The 17,969-nt window shown below is 50.1% G+C and overlaps 2 protein-coding genes across 2 annotated transcripts in view; both read right to left on the reverse strand.

The window, feature by feature from the left end:
* Positions 1 to 4,017: 4,017 nt before the first annotated feature.
* Positions 4,018 to 9,059, reverse strand: BATF (basic leucine zipper ATF-like transcription factor). Its single transcript, XM_027638141.1, has 3 exons — positions 8,987 to 9,059; positions 7,123 to 7,227; positions 4,018 to 4,663 (listed from the first exon to the last, which is right to left on the reverse strand). Exons 1-3 carry the CDS (start codon positions 9,050 to 9,052, stop codon positions 4,457 to 4,459), a joined length of 378 nt encoding a protein of 125 aa, XP_027493942.1. The 5' UTR covers positions 9,053 to 9,059; the 3' UTR covers positions 4,018 to 4,456.
* Positions 9,060 to 14,131: 5,072 nt separating this feature from the next.
* JDP2 (Jun dimerization protein 2) overlaps positions 14,132 to 17,969 on the reverse strand; it is a 28,368-nt gene continuing 24,530 nt past the window's right edge. Inside the window, exon 6 of the transcript XR_003526758.1 lies at positions 14,132 to 14,196. The gene's annotated coding sequence lies outside the window, so the exon portion shown is untranslated. The remainder of the gene's footprint in view (positions 14,197 to 17,969) is intronic.

The raw sequence follows: 17,969 nt of genomic DNA on the forward strand, positions 1-17,969 counted from the left end.
CAGGATGCCTCGATCCATGGGAGGTATTGGAATTCGGTAAAGGCCATAAAGGAAAATGTAACTCTCTTGTTCCCCAGTTGCCTTCTCCATCCTCTGCTTGTATCAACAGATGTTTGCCACACATCTCTGTTTTCTCTGCAAAGAAGACACCAGTCAGCAAGTGAATGTGGAGGCAATGGTCACTAAGGCTGGAAAAGCACCCTCGGCAGCTGCCTCACAGTGCCACATTACACCTGCTCTCGGTTCCGGCTGGCTTTGCCCAGTATGCAGCAGAGCCCCAGGGACATGGCTGCTGAGCACAAATACAGCCCAAGTGCTTCTACAAAAGCCTTTCTGGATATCAAAACACTGAAATCTACCATTCTTATCTCAGGTCTTGGTGAAGGTGATTATAGTTACTCAGGGCTGCAGTCAGATCTGTTTATTTTAGCAAGTAGCTCCCTCCACCTGTGATGCTTTTCAGGCTCAGCCCCCACATCCAGCCCAGCGATGCCTGCAAACACCTCTGCAAGCCCCTCGGGAGCTGAAGAAGGTGGGGAACACCAAGCCAAGCTCCCCATACCCTCATGCAACAATGGAAACTTGCTGGGACCACAAAGCAGAACAGGTCCCTGGGCCAAGAACAAGATCCTTGGCTAAGGGAGACCATAGACTCTCTCTTCCACTTGGACATGGACATCTCCTTCAGGCAGCTTTACCCAACACTTGCCTTGAGCCACTCAGTCCTCCCTCTAGTCTGGCAATAGCCAGGCTAACAAACAACCTTCAAACCGGCTCTGCCAAGAAGAGTGCAGGTGCAGGCTGGGAGTGCTCAGCTTTCGCCCAGCAGAGGCCAGCACGCAAGCAGTGTTTCGGCAGGCTGTGCTCACAGAAGAGCTGTCTCCCTTCCTGACTGGCCTTCCCCGGCTGGGAAAGAGTCTCTCAGCCTCCTGTGACCCCTCATCTATGTACTGCTTGGAGAGAGGTTTTCAGTGAGGGACGGGTAGCGCAGTAGACAGGTGCTGACATCCTGCTGGGTTGGGACAGGCTGCCACAGGACCAGCCATCACCCAGTTTATCCAGTTGTGTTCCCAGAAGTATCCCCTTCCCTTGGAATAGCCAGCACGACAGTGGTCCTGGAAGCTGGGCATGGCCAGATAACACAGCACTTGAGAAATGCCAGACGCCGTGGAAATGAATGTCGAAAGAAATTGCAATGCTGGTAGGAGCAGACAATTGAAAGCAATGGGGGATAATTTCCCTGGCCACCTCCCTGCCCTTTGCTCCTCTTTTAGGCTCATTTACAGTTCATTTGAGGGCAGCGAGGGCCACACCGAAGAACTTGGCTACTTCGAAATCTAAAAGAAGTTGCTTGAAGAGTGGAGAGTAGAGGCCCGGAGTCCAGGAAAAAGGAGCAAGAGACAGCGTCGGTACAGAATTGAAAGAATCTCCTCACACAGCCTAAATAAGCAGCTTGTGCAGCTCTGCAAGCAGCCTCAGGAAAAGATCTTTTCTCAGCCACTGGTTGAAAGGGCTAATGGCTCTGAAAGGACATGTTGTCCCATGCTGCTTGGGTGATAAGGACATTCCCCCACGAGAATCATTCTTCATAACAAAGAGAGACTGCCTCCGACACCTCACAATCACTATAAGCAAACAGAAGTCAAAACAGGCTTGAACCGTGCAGATCATCTTCTGTGATCAGGTTTTTGAGGGCAAGCCTGGGGCAAAGACAAGTCAGATTGGAAGATATGTCTCCTAGCACCAGCGGAACACCCAGTGTTTGGCCAAAACGGCTGAGCATAGTGCTGCTGCTAGGAGGCCTTCCAGCTCACAGCCAGCCATGCAGAGGAGAGACAGCTTAACTGATGATGCCAAGAACATTGTTTAAGTTTTGGAGAGGATGTTGTTGCAAACCTGTCTTCCAGTCTCACCACTTACCGCTTATTTTCGTTCTGAGTCGCAGTAATAAGTCTGAGACGTTACCAGTGAGTAGTCTAGCAATTCTGTGGGCATTATGTGAGCCCCACCCAGTATGAAGGATCTCAGACCTCGACAGCTCTGCAGCAAAAATATTGGCTTCATGTCTGCGTGGGAATAGTTGACATATACATCAGTGTAGGACCTTCTCCACCTGCAGTTAAAACCAAGCTTAGCATTTTATAGGCATGAGAAAACACAAAGGGCACAGCAAGGATGGAGATCTCTTGTTCTAGGTGACACTGTGTTGTCAGTGCAAGCTGTGCTAGGGCTCTGTTGCATCCTTCAGTGAGGACCGTGGGCCTGCAGTTCCCTGCACAGCAAACCCCAAGCAAGTTAGCCAAAGCTTTTTTCTGTGACTGTAACCCAGAAAATATGGAACCATCAGAGCCCTGAGGAACACCAAGTGAAGAATCCAAGAGAAAATCTACCAGAAGCTGAAGGAGCAGAAGCAGAGCCTGTAAAGACAAAGTCCTCTAGAGCTGGAGGACAGTTGTCTCTCTCAGGCTTGAAAGGACAAATCCCAGAGAAAAGCACTTTGGGAAGGGCCTGTGTAGCCTGGGTGACTCAAAGCATGGCCTGTGCAAGGATCGGCAGCTCTTTTTGTTGAATCAGTGGATGGAATGAAGCCTATTGGTGTGAGATCTAGCACAGAGGGCTGGTGTAAGACACAATGAAATTGTTCTTGTAGATGTATTCTGCATGTCCTGTACACAGAAACCCAGCTGCCTGCCTGGAATAACCACCATCCTTCCCTGTGTGTGCACATCCGCCTTGGGGCAAGGGGCAGACCTGCACAGACAGGGAGGGCCAGTGCAATTGCCCATTGCCTCAGCACTGCTTTTGTAGGGTGGTGATGCCCACGCCCATGCCCACATGCTGACACTAAGTGTCTCTGACTACAGTGCTTCCCATGTTGGCCCAGAAACTGGAGGCAGAAGCACCTGAATAGATCATGGAATGAGAAATCACAGCGCTACCTGTGCGTCTCCTGAGGGCAGCTTGCTGAGGCATGGCAGTATTTGGTTATCCTCCTGCTAGTGCAGACCAGAGAGAAAATGTGTGCAGCACAGCACATTACAGACTTATCCAACTTCTTTTGTGGGCTACGATGATGAGCCAAACCCCATGAAATATGCTGCTTCCCTGTGCCTGAAAGAAGGATATCTATGAATTGAATCTATTTCTCTCATTTAAAAGCCTGTGTCAACAGCACTGCTTGTGCTGAAAAAATTGCAGCTGATGTTCCTTTAACATGGCAGCAGTCCTGAGCCACCATTAGCAACAGGACCTGCACCGGCAGGTGGGCTTCAGCTTTGTGTATAGAGTGGGGGTGGTAGGTGACTGCTGGCTGGTGGGGTATAAGGTGTAGAGACCATCTGTATGGACCAGTTTGTGTTTCCAGTAGAACACACCCAGCAGTACCAACCTAATCTTCTCTGACCTTTCAGGTTTCATCTGTTTCAATGCATGAGGTAGTACAGTAGTCTTTTGTAGAGCTGTGACTGGTGGGCAAGGGGAAACAGCATAGGCTACAGCTACATACCTTAGCAGGGTGCCTTGAAGCAAGAGTCCTGCTAGGTCCTCCTTCTCCTGGGCACTCCAGCACAGCATCACCACTTCCCTCCATGCCTGAAGGCTCCACCAGCCCACCAAGAGCTGCATGTGAGCTACCATGATATGGCAGCGCACCTCCACACATGCAAGGGCAACATGTGGAGGTATAGCCATCAGTAGCAGGGAGCCAAGAGGGTCAGCCAAGAAGAGATCTGTGATGTTATATGGCACATCAGATTCATTAGCCAAGTCCAGCCCTGCAGCAAGGAGGGACCCATCCTCCCCAGGGACCCTATCACTTCACAAACCATTGCTCCTCAGCCTGCCTAGCCTATGCACATGGGCCCCCATTATAAATGTGAGGCTGCAGTTGCTGGCCCTGGATTAGACCTCTGCATATGCAGGGCTGTTTCTTGGACTCTTAGCTCTCCCTGTCCTGTCACCTGTGTCTTCACTGTATCATGCCAGGATTCACTCAGACCTTATTTTGGAAACAAAGAGTTAAGAATTTTCAATCTTTATTTTACAAAAATAAACCAGTTTTTCCCTGATACTCTGTGGCCCCCAACCTCCTCCACCCCTGCTCCCATTCCTCTTCCTGTAGCTCCGGCTGTTGCATGTCACATCCAGCCACTCTTATGGAGGCTGTCGGTGCTGCACGCTCTTGTGAGTGTGCCCAAACAAGCACCACAGAAGGGGGTTGGTGCCCTTTTGTGACTGCCTCCTCTTCTCAGGATCCAAGCTGGAAACTGTCCCAAGATGCTTTGTGGTGGCTCTGCCATTTCTGCACAGGAAGTAAGTCTTAGGCAAGTCACTCAGAGTACACACTTTAAGAAGGAATGTCCACTTGTCCAATTCCTTCCCTTGGATGGAAAAACGAGCCCCATGAAGTTACTTCTTGCCATCAGTGGAGCTGGCAGGCTGTCATCCTACTTCCAGCTCAGTGCTGGAAGCGTGGGGAGCTAATGTGGGGCTGGTGAAAGGAGTGTGTGGCGTAAAGCACTTCTGGAGGCGGTGGAGGGGATGTCAGGATGGAGCAGAGTGGTTCATGGGAGCTCAGCATCGAGGTGAAGTGTTTCATCTCCTCTGTCAGCTGCTTGATCTCCCGCCGCAGGGCAGCGTTCTGCCTCTCCAAGTCTTCGCTCTCCTGAGGACACAAAACCACAGGGGCTTCCTCAGTGTGGGAGCCGATGAGCTAGGGACAGGGGGGTTGTGGTCCTGCGCCTCTCTGCCCCACAGAATTTCCAGAATGACATATTTCTGGTAAATTCGTCACAGAGCCCTGACTGGGCAAACCCTCCTCCCCCAGCTGGCCAGGCCGGGTGCGAGTGCGATGCTGGCGGCCCCAGACACGCTCCCCAGTGCCGACTTACGAGAAGTGACTGTGGCTTGCTCCCGCCCAGGCTTTCTCGCTCCCTCTCATGCACACGCACATCTCCGGGTGCTTCCCGGGCAGCCCAGCCCCCGGGGGAGAGCGAGCTGAATAACCGCCGTCTTTAACCAGAAAACCACCTGTCACAGGAAACCTGTCATTGCCCTGGAAAGAAGAGACTCACTGCTTCCTGCTAGCAGCCGGGGAAAGCAGTGGCACGGTGGGGAGGAGGGGAAGACACTTGAGTCAGAAGAAAAGAGAAACTGAGGCCTCAGAAGAACTGAATCAATACTGTTATTAATGAGAATAACAACAAAGGGGTTAATAAAGATGCAAACCCTCGTCTCAACGATACTGAGAGCATCGAAGCCTTTGCTACCTCACCTTGTGAAGTTCAGCCAGCTCCAGGTTGGAGCATCGCAGGCACCAACTGACCACGGAGCCAGCAGCCTGGGCAGGACCAGAGGAGGGAGGGAGGATGCAGCAGCAGGCTTTGCAATCTCAGCCAAGACAGCTAAAGCAGGACTCAGCACTTTGAGGCCCTGGAGAGCTGCACCACCACCTTGGCAAAGTGAACATGTCATCCCTCTGCTCACCCCTCTGCTGCCATGCTGACTTCTGATGGCACCTGCTCTCTGAGCACAGGTGAAACACACCTACCAGTTACAGCTGCTGTCACTGCAGGAGTCACACAGCATCTCAAGGACATGACCAAATGCTTTGGAAATCATGACTGCTGTGGAACTCAGGAACTGATGGGAATCACCCAGAAGCTGGGAGCTCCAGCCTCCCCATGACTCATTCCTCTCAAAACACAAACTACAAAACCCTGGGGCAGATGGAGCTGCTGGCTCCTTTCATACCACCATGGCTTAAGCTGAGCCATGCTCTTCTGGGCAGAACCACTTCAAGGAACCAAAGTCCCTGATTCAGAATCGACCAAAGGCAAAGAGCACTCAGGGAATAAACCCAGGAGCAGCAGGCATTCACTATCCACCAGGAAATGGAAAAAAAACTAGCAGAAATTCACCATCCATCCTCTTCTTGCTTCTCTGCATTTTTATATCTGTCTGTCAGGATCCAGGACTTAGCTCTGCTGCTCCCATCCCCATGGGAAGGCAAGGACTGTGTGCTATCAATGCCAGCTAAGCAGTAGTAATCTCATATGATTTGCTATCTGCTCTAAGAAAAGGAGTCCAATTCTCGGTGCACAGCTAGGTGGGATTTTCCTGGGGAAGGAACAGAGCCCATATCTACCTCTAGGATTACCTTGGAGAGAGCACTGACCCCAAGGAAAGGGTATTTCTTTACCCCTCTCAGGCACAGTCACCCAGAGCCACTGCTGCTGGCAGATGTAATGCAACCAGCCTAGAGCCATGTCAGCTCTAGAACAATCATCACTTACTGAGAAAAGAGTGAAATCTCTGCCTTAAACCCAACTCCAGCCATGTGATGAGGCCACTATGTCAGGAGGAAGGTTCAGGACTGAATTCTCAAGAATTATTCCCAAAAATTGGGATATGAGGGAACATGAAGATCGCTAAGTCAAAGGATGGTTTTTTGAACATGAGCTCAACTACCACTTTTCAAATGACAGCCAAGCCAGTGCAGGGATAAAGATGGTCTCTGTCCACTGCAGATTGTGTGTTCTTCATCCTGCCTGCCAGTAGCCCAAAACATATGGGACTGCACTTATCACCGTGCAAAATTCAAAGGATCTCAGCCCCTGTGCTCTGACACTGACCATATACTCCTGCCCAAACACACACAGCCAGAAGTGGCCATCCCTTCTGAAAAGCAGACATCTAATTCTTCACACCAAGAAGAGCTGCAAGGGTGCCCACAGTGCCACAGAAAAGCATCCTTGTATGCTGTTACATCTCTGCATAAATGATGGCATGAATCACAAACCCAGGGAAATTCAGCCCGGGTGCGACTGTGCTTTCAAAGAGCTTCTGAGTGACTCAGTCAGAAGAGACTGGAAAAGGAAATCAGTAATGAAAGACTGAGAGATAAAGATGGATTCAAAACTAGGTGCAAAACTAAATGCTTCAGTGGCAGTCGTCCTGGGCTGTGTGCTCTTGCTGTGAATGCTAACTCCTACATCCTGCCCTGGCCTCAGTTCTCCTGTCCTGCTTACACTGAACATCTCCACACCAAGTCCCAGGGGAAAAGCACATTGTGTCCTATGTGAGCCCTCAGTACTCAGGACAAAGAAGAGTGGGAGTGCTCACCAAGTGCAGTGTGTCTGCTTTCTGAGTCTGCCTCAGGCGGCTCTTCTGGGCAGCGATACGATTCTTCTCCCTCCTTTGGACTTTTCTCATGTCATCAGAAGAGTCCTAGGAAAACAAGCCATAGAAATAACTGGGACATTCCCTCCCTCGCCCTTCTCCTGCAGGGCAGTAAGTGGGAAGGGGACACAGCAGATAACATGATTGAAGCACAGGACATGGGATACACACCCTCCATACCAGGATAAAGCCATAGCCCAGGGACGTGACGGTTTTGGCACCCTCGTTGTCCAGGAGGGGCACATCTGATACCCTTAGGCATCCCAGTACTGCTGGGAAATGACTACTCTCCCTTCACCAACACCCAGGCCTGGGATATGGATTGATGGACCAGAGTAAGGACCTCCTTCTGGAAGAGAGACAATTTGAATTCTCGTACAGAAAACCTTTCCCTTCCCTGTCTCTCTGCAGGGTAATGGCAATGTGGACATTTCAGATCCTCGGATAAACCATTTTTTCCAAAGATACAGTCTGTGTTTTCCTCCTTTCACCCCTGTAGGTCCCTCGTCTCTCCATCACCCTTCTCCCTCAGGCTTTATTTCTTGTGGACCCTCCCAATGCAATGTGGCCCTTGCTTTGTTTGACTAGACAGACTCAGAGCTTTTGTTTTTAACTCAGATCTCATTTGCTTCAGCTCTCTGATCTCTGTGCTTGCTCTTTCCTGGATTCCCTTGGTAGCAATGCCTGCAATGCTGACTGCAACACTTCCTTTGGAAGAGGAGAACAGGTCTCCAGGCTCCAGGTCATGAGCTTCACAGACCAGCCATTCTCTGCTGAGATCTGGTTCTTCTGCTGCCTTCTGACAGTTGAAACTGTCAAACAGTCTCTTTCATCTTCTATTTTCATATTGCACTGCCCCTTTTGTGGACTCTTTAACATTCACACCACCACTTCTCCACAAGACTACAAAAGTCAGCCACAAAAGTTATCTTCCCAGCCCATCAATCTGTCCACATCCTCTCCCCCCTCCCCCCACCCAAGATTTTTTTCTTTGAACCTAACCGTTTTGTCCTTGCTTTCAAGACCCTGAAAATGTCTCAGATACAGCATCTTGCAGGTTCTTCATGAAGTCCAGTCCCTATCCTTTGGCAAACTCTGTGCTTTATCCCTTTCTCTACAAGGATGCCTCCTCATCCTTGGTTGCAAACCAAAAATCATCTGCCCTGATCATCTCCAAGATTTCTGAGCAAAGTCTCAGGTACTTGCCATTGTTGCCAGCCTTAGAGAAATGGCAAATGACAGATATAATAAAGCTTAGCCGGAAAAGGCAGTGGGAACATCCTGGATTTGTGTCAGTATCTGCCAGCAAAAGACACCATGTACAAAGTACACCATGCAACAAACCAAAATCCCTCTGTCAAGCATTACTGAGATGAAAAATCTCTGAGGCTGAACAGAAGAGAAAGCAGATCCAAAGTGTCAGGGCCCTGAGCTGCCCCAGTTCATGGACAGGAGGTGCCTGCACAGGCTCCTTGCCAGAGCACCAACTCTCATGATGAAGCTTCCTGCCTGCCTGGCATGTGTTGCAGGATCCACCATGCCTGGGGGCCTGGCCCCCCAGTTTCCCCAGCACAGCCACAGGTAACCAGGTCTTCTCTCTCCTCCTTTACCCACCTCAGTGGCTAGGGCTCCTGCCAGGGCCCTCAGCTGAGCCCTGGATCCCTCTCCCCACAGCCGTTCTTAGAAAGCTCTGCCATATTGTGCTGTGAAAACAGCAACGGTGGGTGCCACCCTACCTCCCATCCATCCATGGCCCACCCCAAAGGACTCTTCATCTGGGGAGACCTGGGGAAGGTCCCTGCTTTACCTGCTTGCTGGGAGGGGGAGACTGGCTGAAGCTGCTGGAATCACTGCTGTCGGAGCTGTGGGGCATGGCTCCTGGCTCTGGCTCCCAGGGTCTCTTCAGCTTCCTTTGTCCTCTTGGTGTGCCTGCCTTCTGTCTTGCTTCTCTGCCTCTCCCCACCCTCCTCTGTCACCCCTGAGATAGCCCTTGGCTTCCCTGCTCTCACCCGTCCCAGAAGCACACTGTCCTCCTGCCCAACACTCCAACACTTTCGCTGCCTCTCCTCTCGGAGGCTCTGCACCTTCCCTTTAGGTCTCAGCCTCCTGTGGTTTCTCAGAACCTCGGGGATGTAAGCTGAAAGTCACGTGGCCGGAAACTTTAAGGCAAAGAAGAAAAGTTACAGAAGAAAAAAAAATTAATAAAAAAGAAGAAGAAAAAAAAGCACATCTGGGAAAAATGAGCTTCAAAATAGCCTGAAAAACCCCCGAAAAACACCTTCAGGCAGTTGAAAAACAACAAGATGGGTTTTCTCTGAGACAAACAGCAGAGATGGAAAGGAAGAAAAGCCCCAGCTCTGGCTGTGAAACTTGGACCCTCAAAGGAGGGCAGTGCGGAGGAGGTGCTGCTGGGAGCCCCAGAAATTCCAGAGGCACTGCGTGCCATGACAGCCCCATGCAGGCAGGGGGTCAGTCCAGGCCCAGGCAGCCTCGGTCACCCCAAGCCAGCTGGGGAAATTCCCAGGCAGCCACACATCTCCCCACAACCCACCGCCTCCTGCCATCCCCGACACCATTGACGGGTGGAGGAGGGGACGGGTACCCTCAGCAGGTGCCACGTAAATGCTGTTTGTGCAGATGGCTCGATGAAGCACCAGTCCTATCTAAGAAGGCAGCTCAGGATCATAGAATATTTGGACTGGATTTGGTAGGACTAGTATTTTCTATAAAGCAAAGCTATTTAGCACTTTAGAACATTCATCAGAATGTCACCACTGGCCCATAAGGGGAATATTAACCCCGGCAGACAAATTAAAGTGCCGTAAATGTAAGGATCTATGGATCAGCCCATGCAGACAGCAGCAAGGAGAAGTTGCTTTGCATCCCCTTGTTTGTCCCCTGGGCTGTGCTCTGTGGGACTACTTCCATCCTTAGCATGAACCTCGGAAGACTGAAGACATGCAAGCAGCCCTTGAGACAGCAGTGCTTCAGTGCTAGTGGCTCTGGAGGTGACAATGCAGGAGAAGGGAGTGCCAAAGCAGGGACCATTTATTTTCTCATCTGCTCATGTTATCAGATCCAGGAGGATGAACCAGGACCACACACCAACACAGGCTCTTTACTCTCAGACAGGAGCACATATCTTTGGAGTGACTATGTTCTCGCATGCGCTGTAAGGAGCAGATATAGAAACAGGCATGAACCCATCCACAGTAACCCTCTCCTGTGGAAAGCAGCAATTCACAGTTCCTCCTTACTGGTTTTTGTTGCATATTGGTATTCTGTTTGAGTTTCTCCTGCCTAAAGAAGGAGCAGCTAGCAAGTCTCAGCAGCAGGGCATCAGCAAGGGCACTTGAGATGCAGTGGTCACTACAGCAAGAGTATTGGCAGCTTTGGGTTTGCAGCCATATTGCAGCACAGAAAGTGCACATGCTTGGAACGCAGTGCGGACTTGCATGGGCATTGCTGGCATTTCTTCCCATCCTTGCCACTACTCATAGAGCCAACACATGGGCGAATGTGGGGCTCAAAAAGGACCACGTGGGGCTGGCTGCAGGCTGAGTGGCTTGGTGAAATTGTCTGGCTTAGCTCCAGTAGCAGAACTGCTCCATTTTGACCCATTTCGACCCATTTCCCTCTTTAGAAACATCCTGTGGCACTGGTGCCCTACCCTTGGCTCTACTATCTGAACATTTCACAGCCTTGGGTGTATTTTTTCTCCTGGTGTGCTAGGAAAAATGTTAGGATCCACCACACTTTCTAACATGGCTGCAAGGGTTTGCTTGCTTGGCATGAACCACCCTGAGGGACCTGATCTCCTGGCAGTACAGCCCCCCTGTAGCAGGCAGGGCTCCTCTGGTGTGGCTGGCTCCAGGCATGGAGTAGCTAAAGGCATTGGTGAGATGAGGGGCATTAAGTTCAAGTTTCCCAAGGCACCAGATAGCAGCACAACTGTTGAAGGATCCATTCACTTGCTGCATTGGTACACTTCATCTGAACTCTGCAACCTGAGTGGCACTTCCTTTCCAGGAAGCACAGTGCTGGATTCCCACTCTCCTGAGGAAACCACACTCCTGTGCTGGTGAGTGGGTCTCAGAGACTGCCTGGTCCATCCTGCTCTGCATGCTGCTGTTACTCAGGGCAGGATGGAGGGAGCTTCTTCCTCAGAGAAAAATATCCTTGTTCCATTATTAGGCAAATAAACTGAATTCCTTCCTTTTGTATCTTGCAAGGCCAGTATCTGAAGGGAGGCAATCAGGAAGGTGGCAGGTGTGTTGGCAGGAGGTGGTGCAGGGAAGCTGGGTGTCCTGGCAGGAGCTGGACAGTCTGTGCAAAAGTGTCCAGAATGTGTCTATGGCAAAGGCTATTCTTTGATCCACAGGAGGAAAGTTTTGAGCTGCCCAGAGCTGGGCTTTTATTAACAACTGATGGAGACACCTCAGGAGAGAGCGACAGCAGGAGAGAGGGCTTGGACACTTGGTCTTGCTGAGTGGGACTAAGAGAACATCCCGTTTTCTGCCTTGCCCTCAAGCTGGCTACACTCCTTGCCCTCAAGCTGGCTACAGTGCTAATGAATTCCTGTCACTTATGAGTGAATAAGTGTGCTGTGAGACAGTATCTCCTGGTGGGAAGATGGCAGAGCCTTCACAATGCTCCTCTGGGCTGGGCAGGACCCATGTTGTCTCCCCACAGGCAGTGCCCCGTGCCATTCCTCTGGTCAGAGACGCAATCCCCCAACCCAGAGCAGCAGAAACGACTAGTATGGCTCCACCAGCACCTGCTCACAGCTCTGTGGGAGCTGCCCTGGGCACCTGCTGCAGGCTGGGGAGCTGGTTTCCTGCTGCCCCTCCCCAGGCTCTCCCCTGCTATGAGGGGGAGCCTCAGGAGGCACTCTCCTAATCTTGGTGCTTGACATAGGTGACTAAATTTACAGTGACTAACATCCCCTGAGTTTCTCTCTGGGATCATTTAGGTTTCTTGATCTTGATCACAGTAGCAGTGAAATCACTGTCAGTGGCACTGGATGAGCTTGCAAGTGTTAGGTTACTGCTGGACCAGCAGCTTGATGGAGAAGGGCTAGTTCCAGAGAGTTTTAAGGAAGTATGGGGCCATCCAGTCCTGCATTTATCCCTTCTGAATAACAGCACGCTTAAGGGAGTCCTGTTCTTCCGGGACAGAGTGGCTGCAGGGACTTTGGAGGTTGGGCTTAATGTGATCTCAACTGCTGAAGAAATGCTTTGAAAGCAGCAAGATGCAGTTCAGCAAGAACAAATGCAAATATAAAGCAAAGCAAGATGTAGATAGAAGATCTGGGGAATAACCAACCAGGGCAGCAGAATAGCAGGGAAAAATCCAGGGGCTGCAGAGCATTGAAAGCCAAAGCTTTGCCAGCAGCACAGAGGTGTCGCAAAGGAGCTGGGTACAGGTCTAGGGTGCTGGGACAAGGCAGAGGAGATCACTGTTCTGTACTGCCTGTGCAGGGCCAGTGCCCATTAAGAGTCCCAAGTCCAGAAGTGGAATAGTCCAGAAGAGAACAATACAAAGGATAAATACACAGAAAGATTGCGCTAAGAGAAAGGAGTGAAGAAGTTGGGTCCATTTAGCCTAGAAAAGAGAAGTCTTGGGGGTGGGAAGTGGGTGGGGAGGAAGGAGCAGTCTTTCATATGTTGTAATGGAAAGGGTGGTCAATTGGTTTCTGTGCAGCCAGAGCAGAGTAAGAAGCAACAGGCTCCAACTGCAGCAGGAAAGGTGCAGATCTGAGGTTCAAAGCAAGATGAGCATAGGAAGACCTTGGGATGGGCAGTTCAGGAAAGTTATTCAAGCCTTCCATATGAAGTGGCTGGGAAAAAACCTCTATTGGAAAGGGTAGAGGTTGAATCCTGCCTCTGTAGGATGTTATGTTTCCAGGGTTTAAATAAGGAAAAAAATGAAATTAAAAAAAAAAAAAATGGGCTCCTCAGAGCCCAGAGAGCACATGGGCCATTTCTCAGCCTTAGCTGCAGCCAGCACCTTTCCCTCCAAAGTCCATGTCCCCCTGTGTAACTAGCTTCCTCAGCACGGGTGGGTGCAGGAGTTTCCTTTCAAGCCCTCTCACTTGCTACAGGCTTATGACAGTAACATTCAAAACTGCATCTCACCCCATCCATCTCACTCATATTGTTTGCACAATCATTCAGTGCATAGTGCTATTTAAAAATCAAGGCTAGAGCAGCTACCAACTTCAGCCTCCTGTAAACCACTGAGGTTGTTTCTGCTTCGCATGTAGCATTTTATGCAAATAATTTCTTACAATATTTGGACAATTGCAGCAATTTCCTTATCATTCCCCACATGAGTTTGAAGACCTTTGTGTAGAAATCAGTGCTGATAAGAGATGTCAAGCGAATGTCTCTGTTGAACAAAGTCCCTGCTCTCTACCAGATACTTCTGCCATGTCCTGCTCTGTCAGCATGTATTGGTCCTGTCTGTGATGTGGGCAGCTTCCCCAGTCTCAGTCACCAGAGCTATTTCATCCTGGCTGAGTTGAATGAGTGTGAGAGGGAGGTCGTGTCAGGAGAGCTCAAGCATAGTCCCAGCAAATTCATCCCACCCAACAGAGAGCAAACACCCATCACACCAACACTTTTAGTCCTTACTGGATGCAACCTGCCAATGTACAGGAAACAGGCACTTTACAATCTGAATGTCTGATAAATTACAAGTACTGTAAATTAAGCACTCAAAAGTATGGAAATCCCAGAATTAACTCCCTTAAACACACTGTAATTACACCCTCCTGCCAAGCAACATGCTGTGCTCTGTAACTTCATGACCCAATAAGGTTTCTTCCCTGGGAAGACTGTGTTACCTTCATTGCTGTCCTGCAGTCAGAGACTGCTCCAACATCCTGCTTTTCCATTTCTTCATGAATTCTTTCTAGTGCTCATTGCTTCAGTGCTGAGTGAGTTCTTCAGGGTTATTAATTAATCTATCTTCTCAGCCACCTTTTCAGGTTCAGGGTTGGGGGTGGAGTTATCCCTATTTAACAGGTGCAAAAGAAGAGACAAAGAGAGATTCAGGTTGTAAGTACTTCTTCATTTTGTTTTGAACATGTTTTGAACCAACCAGGATCTAAATTTTTCAGTGGTTTTGGCCCTATATAACACTTAATTTAATGAAACCCCAGATCCTCATGTCTGTGACTGCAGCTGCAAACTTTTAGCACTTCTGTAAAGCAGCTCTGGCAAATGAGGAAGACGCGGCTGCTCCTGTGAAAGCTCTTGCTTATGTGGCTTACCGACTCACAGAGTAACTTCGAGGCAGGGGTAGACACAGACCCAGCTCTCCAGGGAGGCATCAACTGTCTACCAGTAGACCCTCCTTTCTTTCTGCAATCCCTTGCTTCACCAATTGCATAGGAGTTTCCCAGACCTGCTAAGAAAGGATGCAGCCTAGCTGACCAGCTCTTCACTCCCTCCAGCCAAGGTCCAGTCCGGGTGCTGAAGAGGTGGCAATCCAGGGCAAAATGCAGGAAGTAATCATATACACAAGACAGCTGAAGTTAGGTTGCCCAGGCAAACCCATTTCTGGCAATTTCTAGCTCTTTGGTACTTGGCTTTGCCAGTTTTAAGGGGGGGGCGGGGGGAGGTTCAATGTCATTAGTAATGCTTTCTTTCATTCATACTTTAAAAGAAGAAAGCTATAGAAAGGAAATGCCAAATATGTTAGCTTTCCAGATATGGACAACAAGCTCCAGGTAGCTGGGGTACATCTGACCTCACTGGAGGGGGAAAGCAAGCCTGGCTAGAGCTCTCAGTTGAAGGATCGGCAAGAGGTTGTCGGGGTCAGACTTCCAGCATGTACTGGAGTTTCTATGTCAAGACAGACTTACTGGAGTTTACCCCAGGCTATTTTGAAGAGGTGAACCACATTCTCCTGTCCTATACAAATAAACTGGTTGGGTAATTAGTTGAGCAACCTCTAATTTTCTCCTGGCAAGGACTTTGCAGCTCATGAGCAAGTACTCAGATGTGCATTTACAGGAGTCTCCAGGTTAGCAGATCCCAAACCCTGGTAGAGTACATCTATTTAAGGCAAAACTTTCTCTCACTGCTGCCTCCACAGGCCCTGTCTAGCTTCTGGGATCTTGTCAGAAATGGACCAGATCACCCAGCCACACTTGGGACACCGAAAAGGCTCAGCTGCCAGACGCCCCCCAGTCAACCAGGGTTCCTCTGCTTCCGCTGCCTGGGCTGAGCCCACCAGTTGAACTATCCAAGCGCATGGACAGGGTGTGCGGAGGGTGCAGATGTTGTCTGACAGTTTGACTCATCTCGGTGGCAGTCTCGTTCGGTGATGACGGGGAAGGCCCAAAGAGGAAGGGCAGTGACCCATTTAACCAGAAGTGCTGATCCACCCAGGGTAGACTTACTGGTGTTGGTAAGTGGCTATAGCCCCAGCTTCCTTCATGCTGTCCAGCATGTGCATTTCCAGGCTACCACAAGAGCAGGAGAGGCACATGTGGCTGTCCAGCTCTGCCACAGTGGCAGCAGGACCCAACCCTGGGCCCCTGCTAGTGCTGCAGTGAATCCAACTGAAGCAACCAAGCAGCAAAAATTGAGCTCCCAGGGGATGACTACAGCCTGATGGAGGATTTGATGTTTACTGGGTATTGGTTGCACCCATGATGCATGGCATGGGGGTGGACGGTGAATGTGTTACTTGTCTCTTAAATTAATACATGATTCTTGAGCATATTACGTCGCTGCTCCATGATGCTATTCAGAGGAAAATGTTCTTCAACACCACCCATCACCATAAAACATGTTCAAGACTCCCAAGGATTGAGTACAGCTTATTTAGGACATGTTCTTACAGCTAGACTCCAAGACACCCACCTCAGCAGAAGATGGCTGTGAACAACACTCATACCAATACTGTGTTCCCACCCCAATGGGATCTGCTTCAATTTTGGATTACATGAATGTATACACTAGTTCTCCCTTCTGCCCACCCCATTTGGTGGGAACGAGCTTCCGAAATACTTCAGCTCACGCAGTGTAGCTGGAGAAGGTATTCAGCACAAGTAGCTGCACTGATGGGTGCACACGCAGTGAGCTTGCGCCCAGGCATGTGTGAGGCTTTTACAAGCAGTCCTGGAGCACAGCATGTCAGAGGCAGCACGGGGGAGCATGGAGCAGACAAGCTGTGAAGGAGAGGACAAGGGAGCTGTGCAGAAGGTACAATGTGCAAGTAGTGCTGATTGGCAGTACCACACTGGCAGAGTTATCAAAACACAAATATGTGTCCACACCCCATCAGCCTGGATGCTCTGCATTGGTGCACACTGGCGCACCCACGGCTCTCTCATGCTGCCAGCTCTCTGGGAGACAAGCTATCCCACAGCAGGCTGCCAGGGGAGGCAGCAGCAGGGCTGAGCCCCTGTCCCACACCTGGTCCATCCCCCAGAGCCCCTGCCCAACTCAGGGCTCTTCAATGCCTTTTTGAGAGAAACACGAGGAGGGAGGGAGGCTCATGGTCCAACACCCAAACACAAGGGAGGACCCATTTAGTGCTGGCTATTTCAGAGGGCTTACAAAGTCCCACAGGTTTCCTCAGGGGACTTAGAGCAGCAGAGGGAGGGACGGAGGGAGATGGACATGACCATCAATCCTGTGCTTTCCATCCTCACACTTCAGCACCCTGGCACAAGAGACAAGCTCCATAACCAGCCTCCTGGGGCTTTGGAGGTGGGATGAGGGAGAAGTGCTGTACTCTAAGCCATGCCAGTGGTGCTGCTGCAAGGCCCTGACTTGAAAAGTCAGTCCTCCTGACATAAATACTGCCAACATCGGCTTCAAAGAGCGGACAGAAAAAAGGTGGAAACTCCTTCCCGCCATTCTTTACCAAACTCCAAACTTGATGTCCAAGAATCATGCCATCTTCTATCTTATTTAAGCCAAACGTTGTAACTTCAGTTTTGGGTATCCTTGTTTTTCATGTTAATACCTGGTTCCTTGTGAGCCCTCTGAAACTGTTGGCCAAAAGGGCATCTTGTCCACCTGCACAAATCACTTTGTTGGCTCTGTGAGAAGTATGTCAGTTTACCAGTCTGAAATGAGTTGTCTTTCCATTTCTTTGAACATCTTGTGAGGGGGTGAGCAAAGGAACAGACTTATCTCTGAGCCAGGCATTGCTCTGCACATCTCTATCACATGGCATTTCACTAGTTTCCACTCTAAACTATTGGGACTTTTAGTCCCCACATGGGGAAATTTTCCTGCAGCCCTAATTCAGGTCAGCACCCATCTTTGGATGTCTCCCAACTGTCTGCCACAGTGGGGCAGACAAAAGCAACCACAGCATGCCAGGGAAGCTTCCTCCCTTGTACCATGGCATTACAGTTATAAAGGATGAATTTTCATCCCATTCGTCATGTAGCCTTCCTCCTTTCCCTGCTGCTGTACAGTGAGAGGGACCCATCAGGTAGTTCTATCCTGAATTTGGAGCACAGCCTTGTACCCATTGGCACCTCATCTAGGTGCCAGCTGGCACTTAGGCATGCTCCAGAGCACGGCTGGGAGAAATGCTGAGGTGCTGCTACCCCAGCATATGAATCCAGCTGCTGAGCAATGCCAGACTTCGTGGCTGCAGCAGATGGTTGCTATCAGATGTAGAAATGTGCCCCAAAGTCCTGCCTGAATGAGGTTCCATCTCACGTGCAAGTGGCCAGGTAGGGTACACTGGCAGTTTGCATTGCTCTTAAAACTTGTGCACGTGATCGAGTGACCCGAGGTGTCCAACAGGCAGCA

This window comes from Corapipo altera, unplaced genomic scaffold (genome assembly GCF_003945725.1).
Source record: "Corapipo altera isolate COAL_440 unplaced genomic scaffold, ASM394572v1 23, whole genome shotgun sequence".
Classification (NCBI taxonomy): domain Eukaryota; kingdom Metazoa; phylum Chordata; class Aves; order Passeriformes; family Pipridae; genus Corapipo; species Corapipo altera.

Coding starts and splice junctions, on each gene's coding strand:
- BATF (XM_027638141.1), bottom strand. CDS start 9,052: ATGCCCCACAGCTCCGACAGCAGTGATTCCAGCAGCTTCAGCCAGTCT. Junction 7,228..8,986: donor CTCCCCCTCCCAGCAAGCAG/GTAAAGCAGGGA, acceptor TTGTTTTCCTAG/GACTCTTCTGATGACATGAG. Junction 4,664..7,122: donor AAGCAGACACACTGCACTTG/GTGAGCACTCCC, acceptor TTGTGTCCTCAG/GAGAGCGAAGACTTGGAGAG.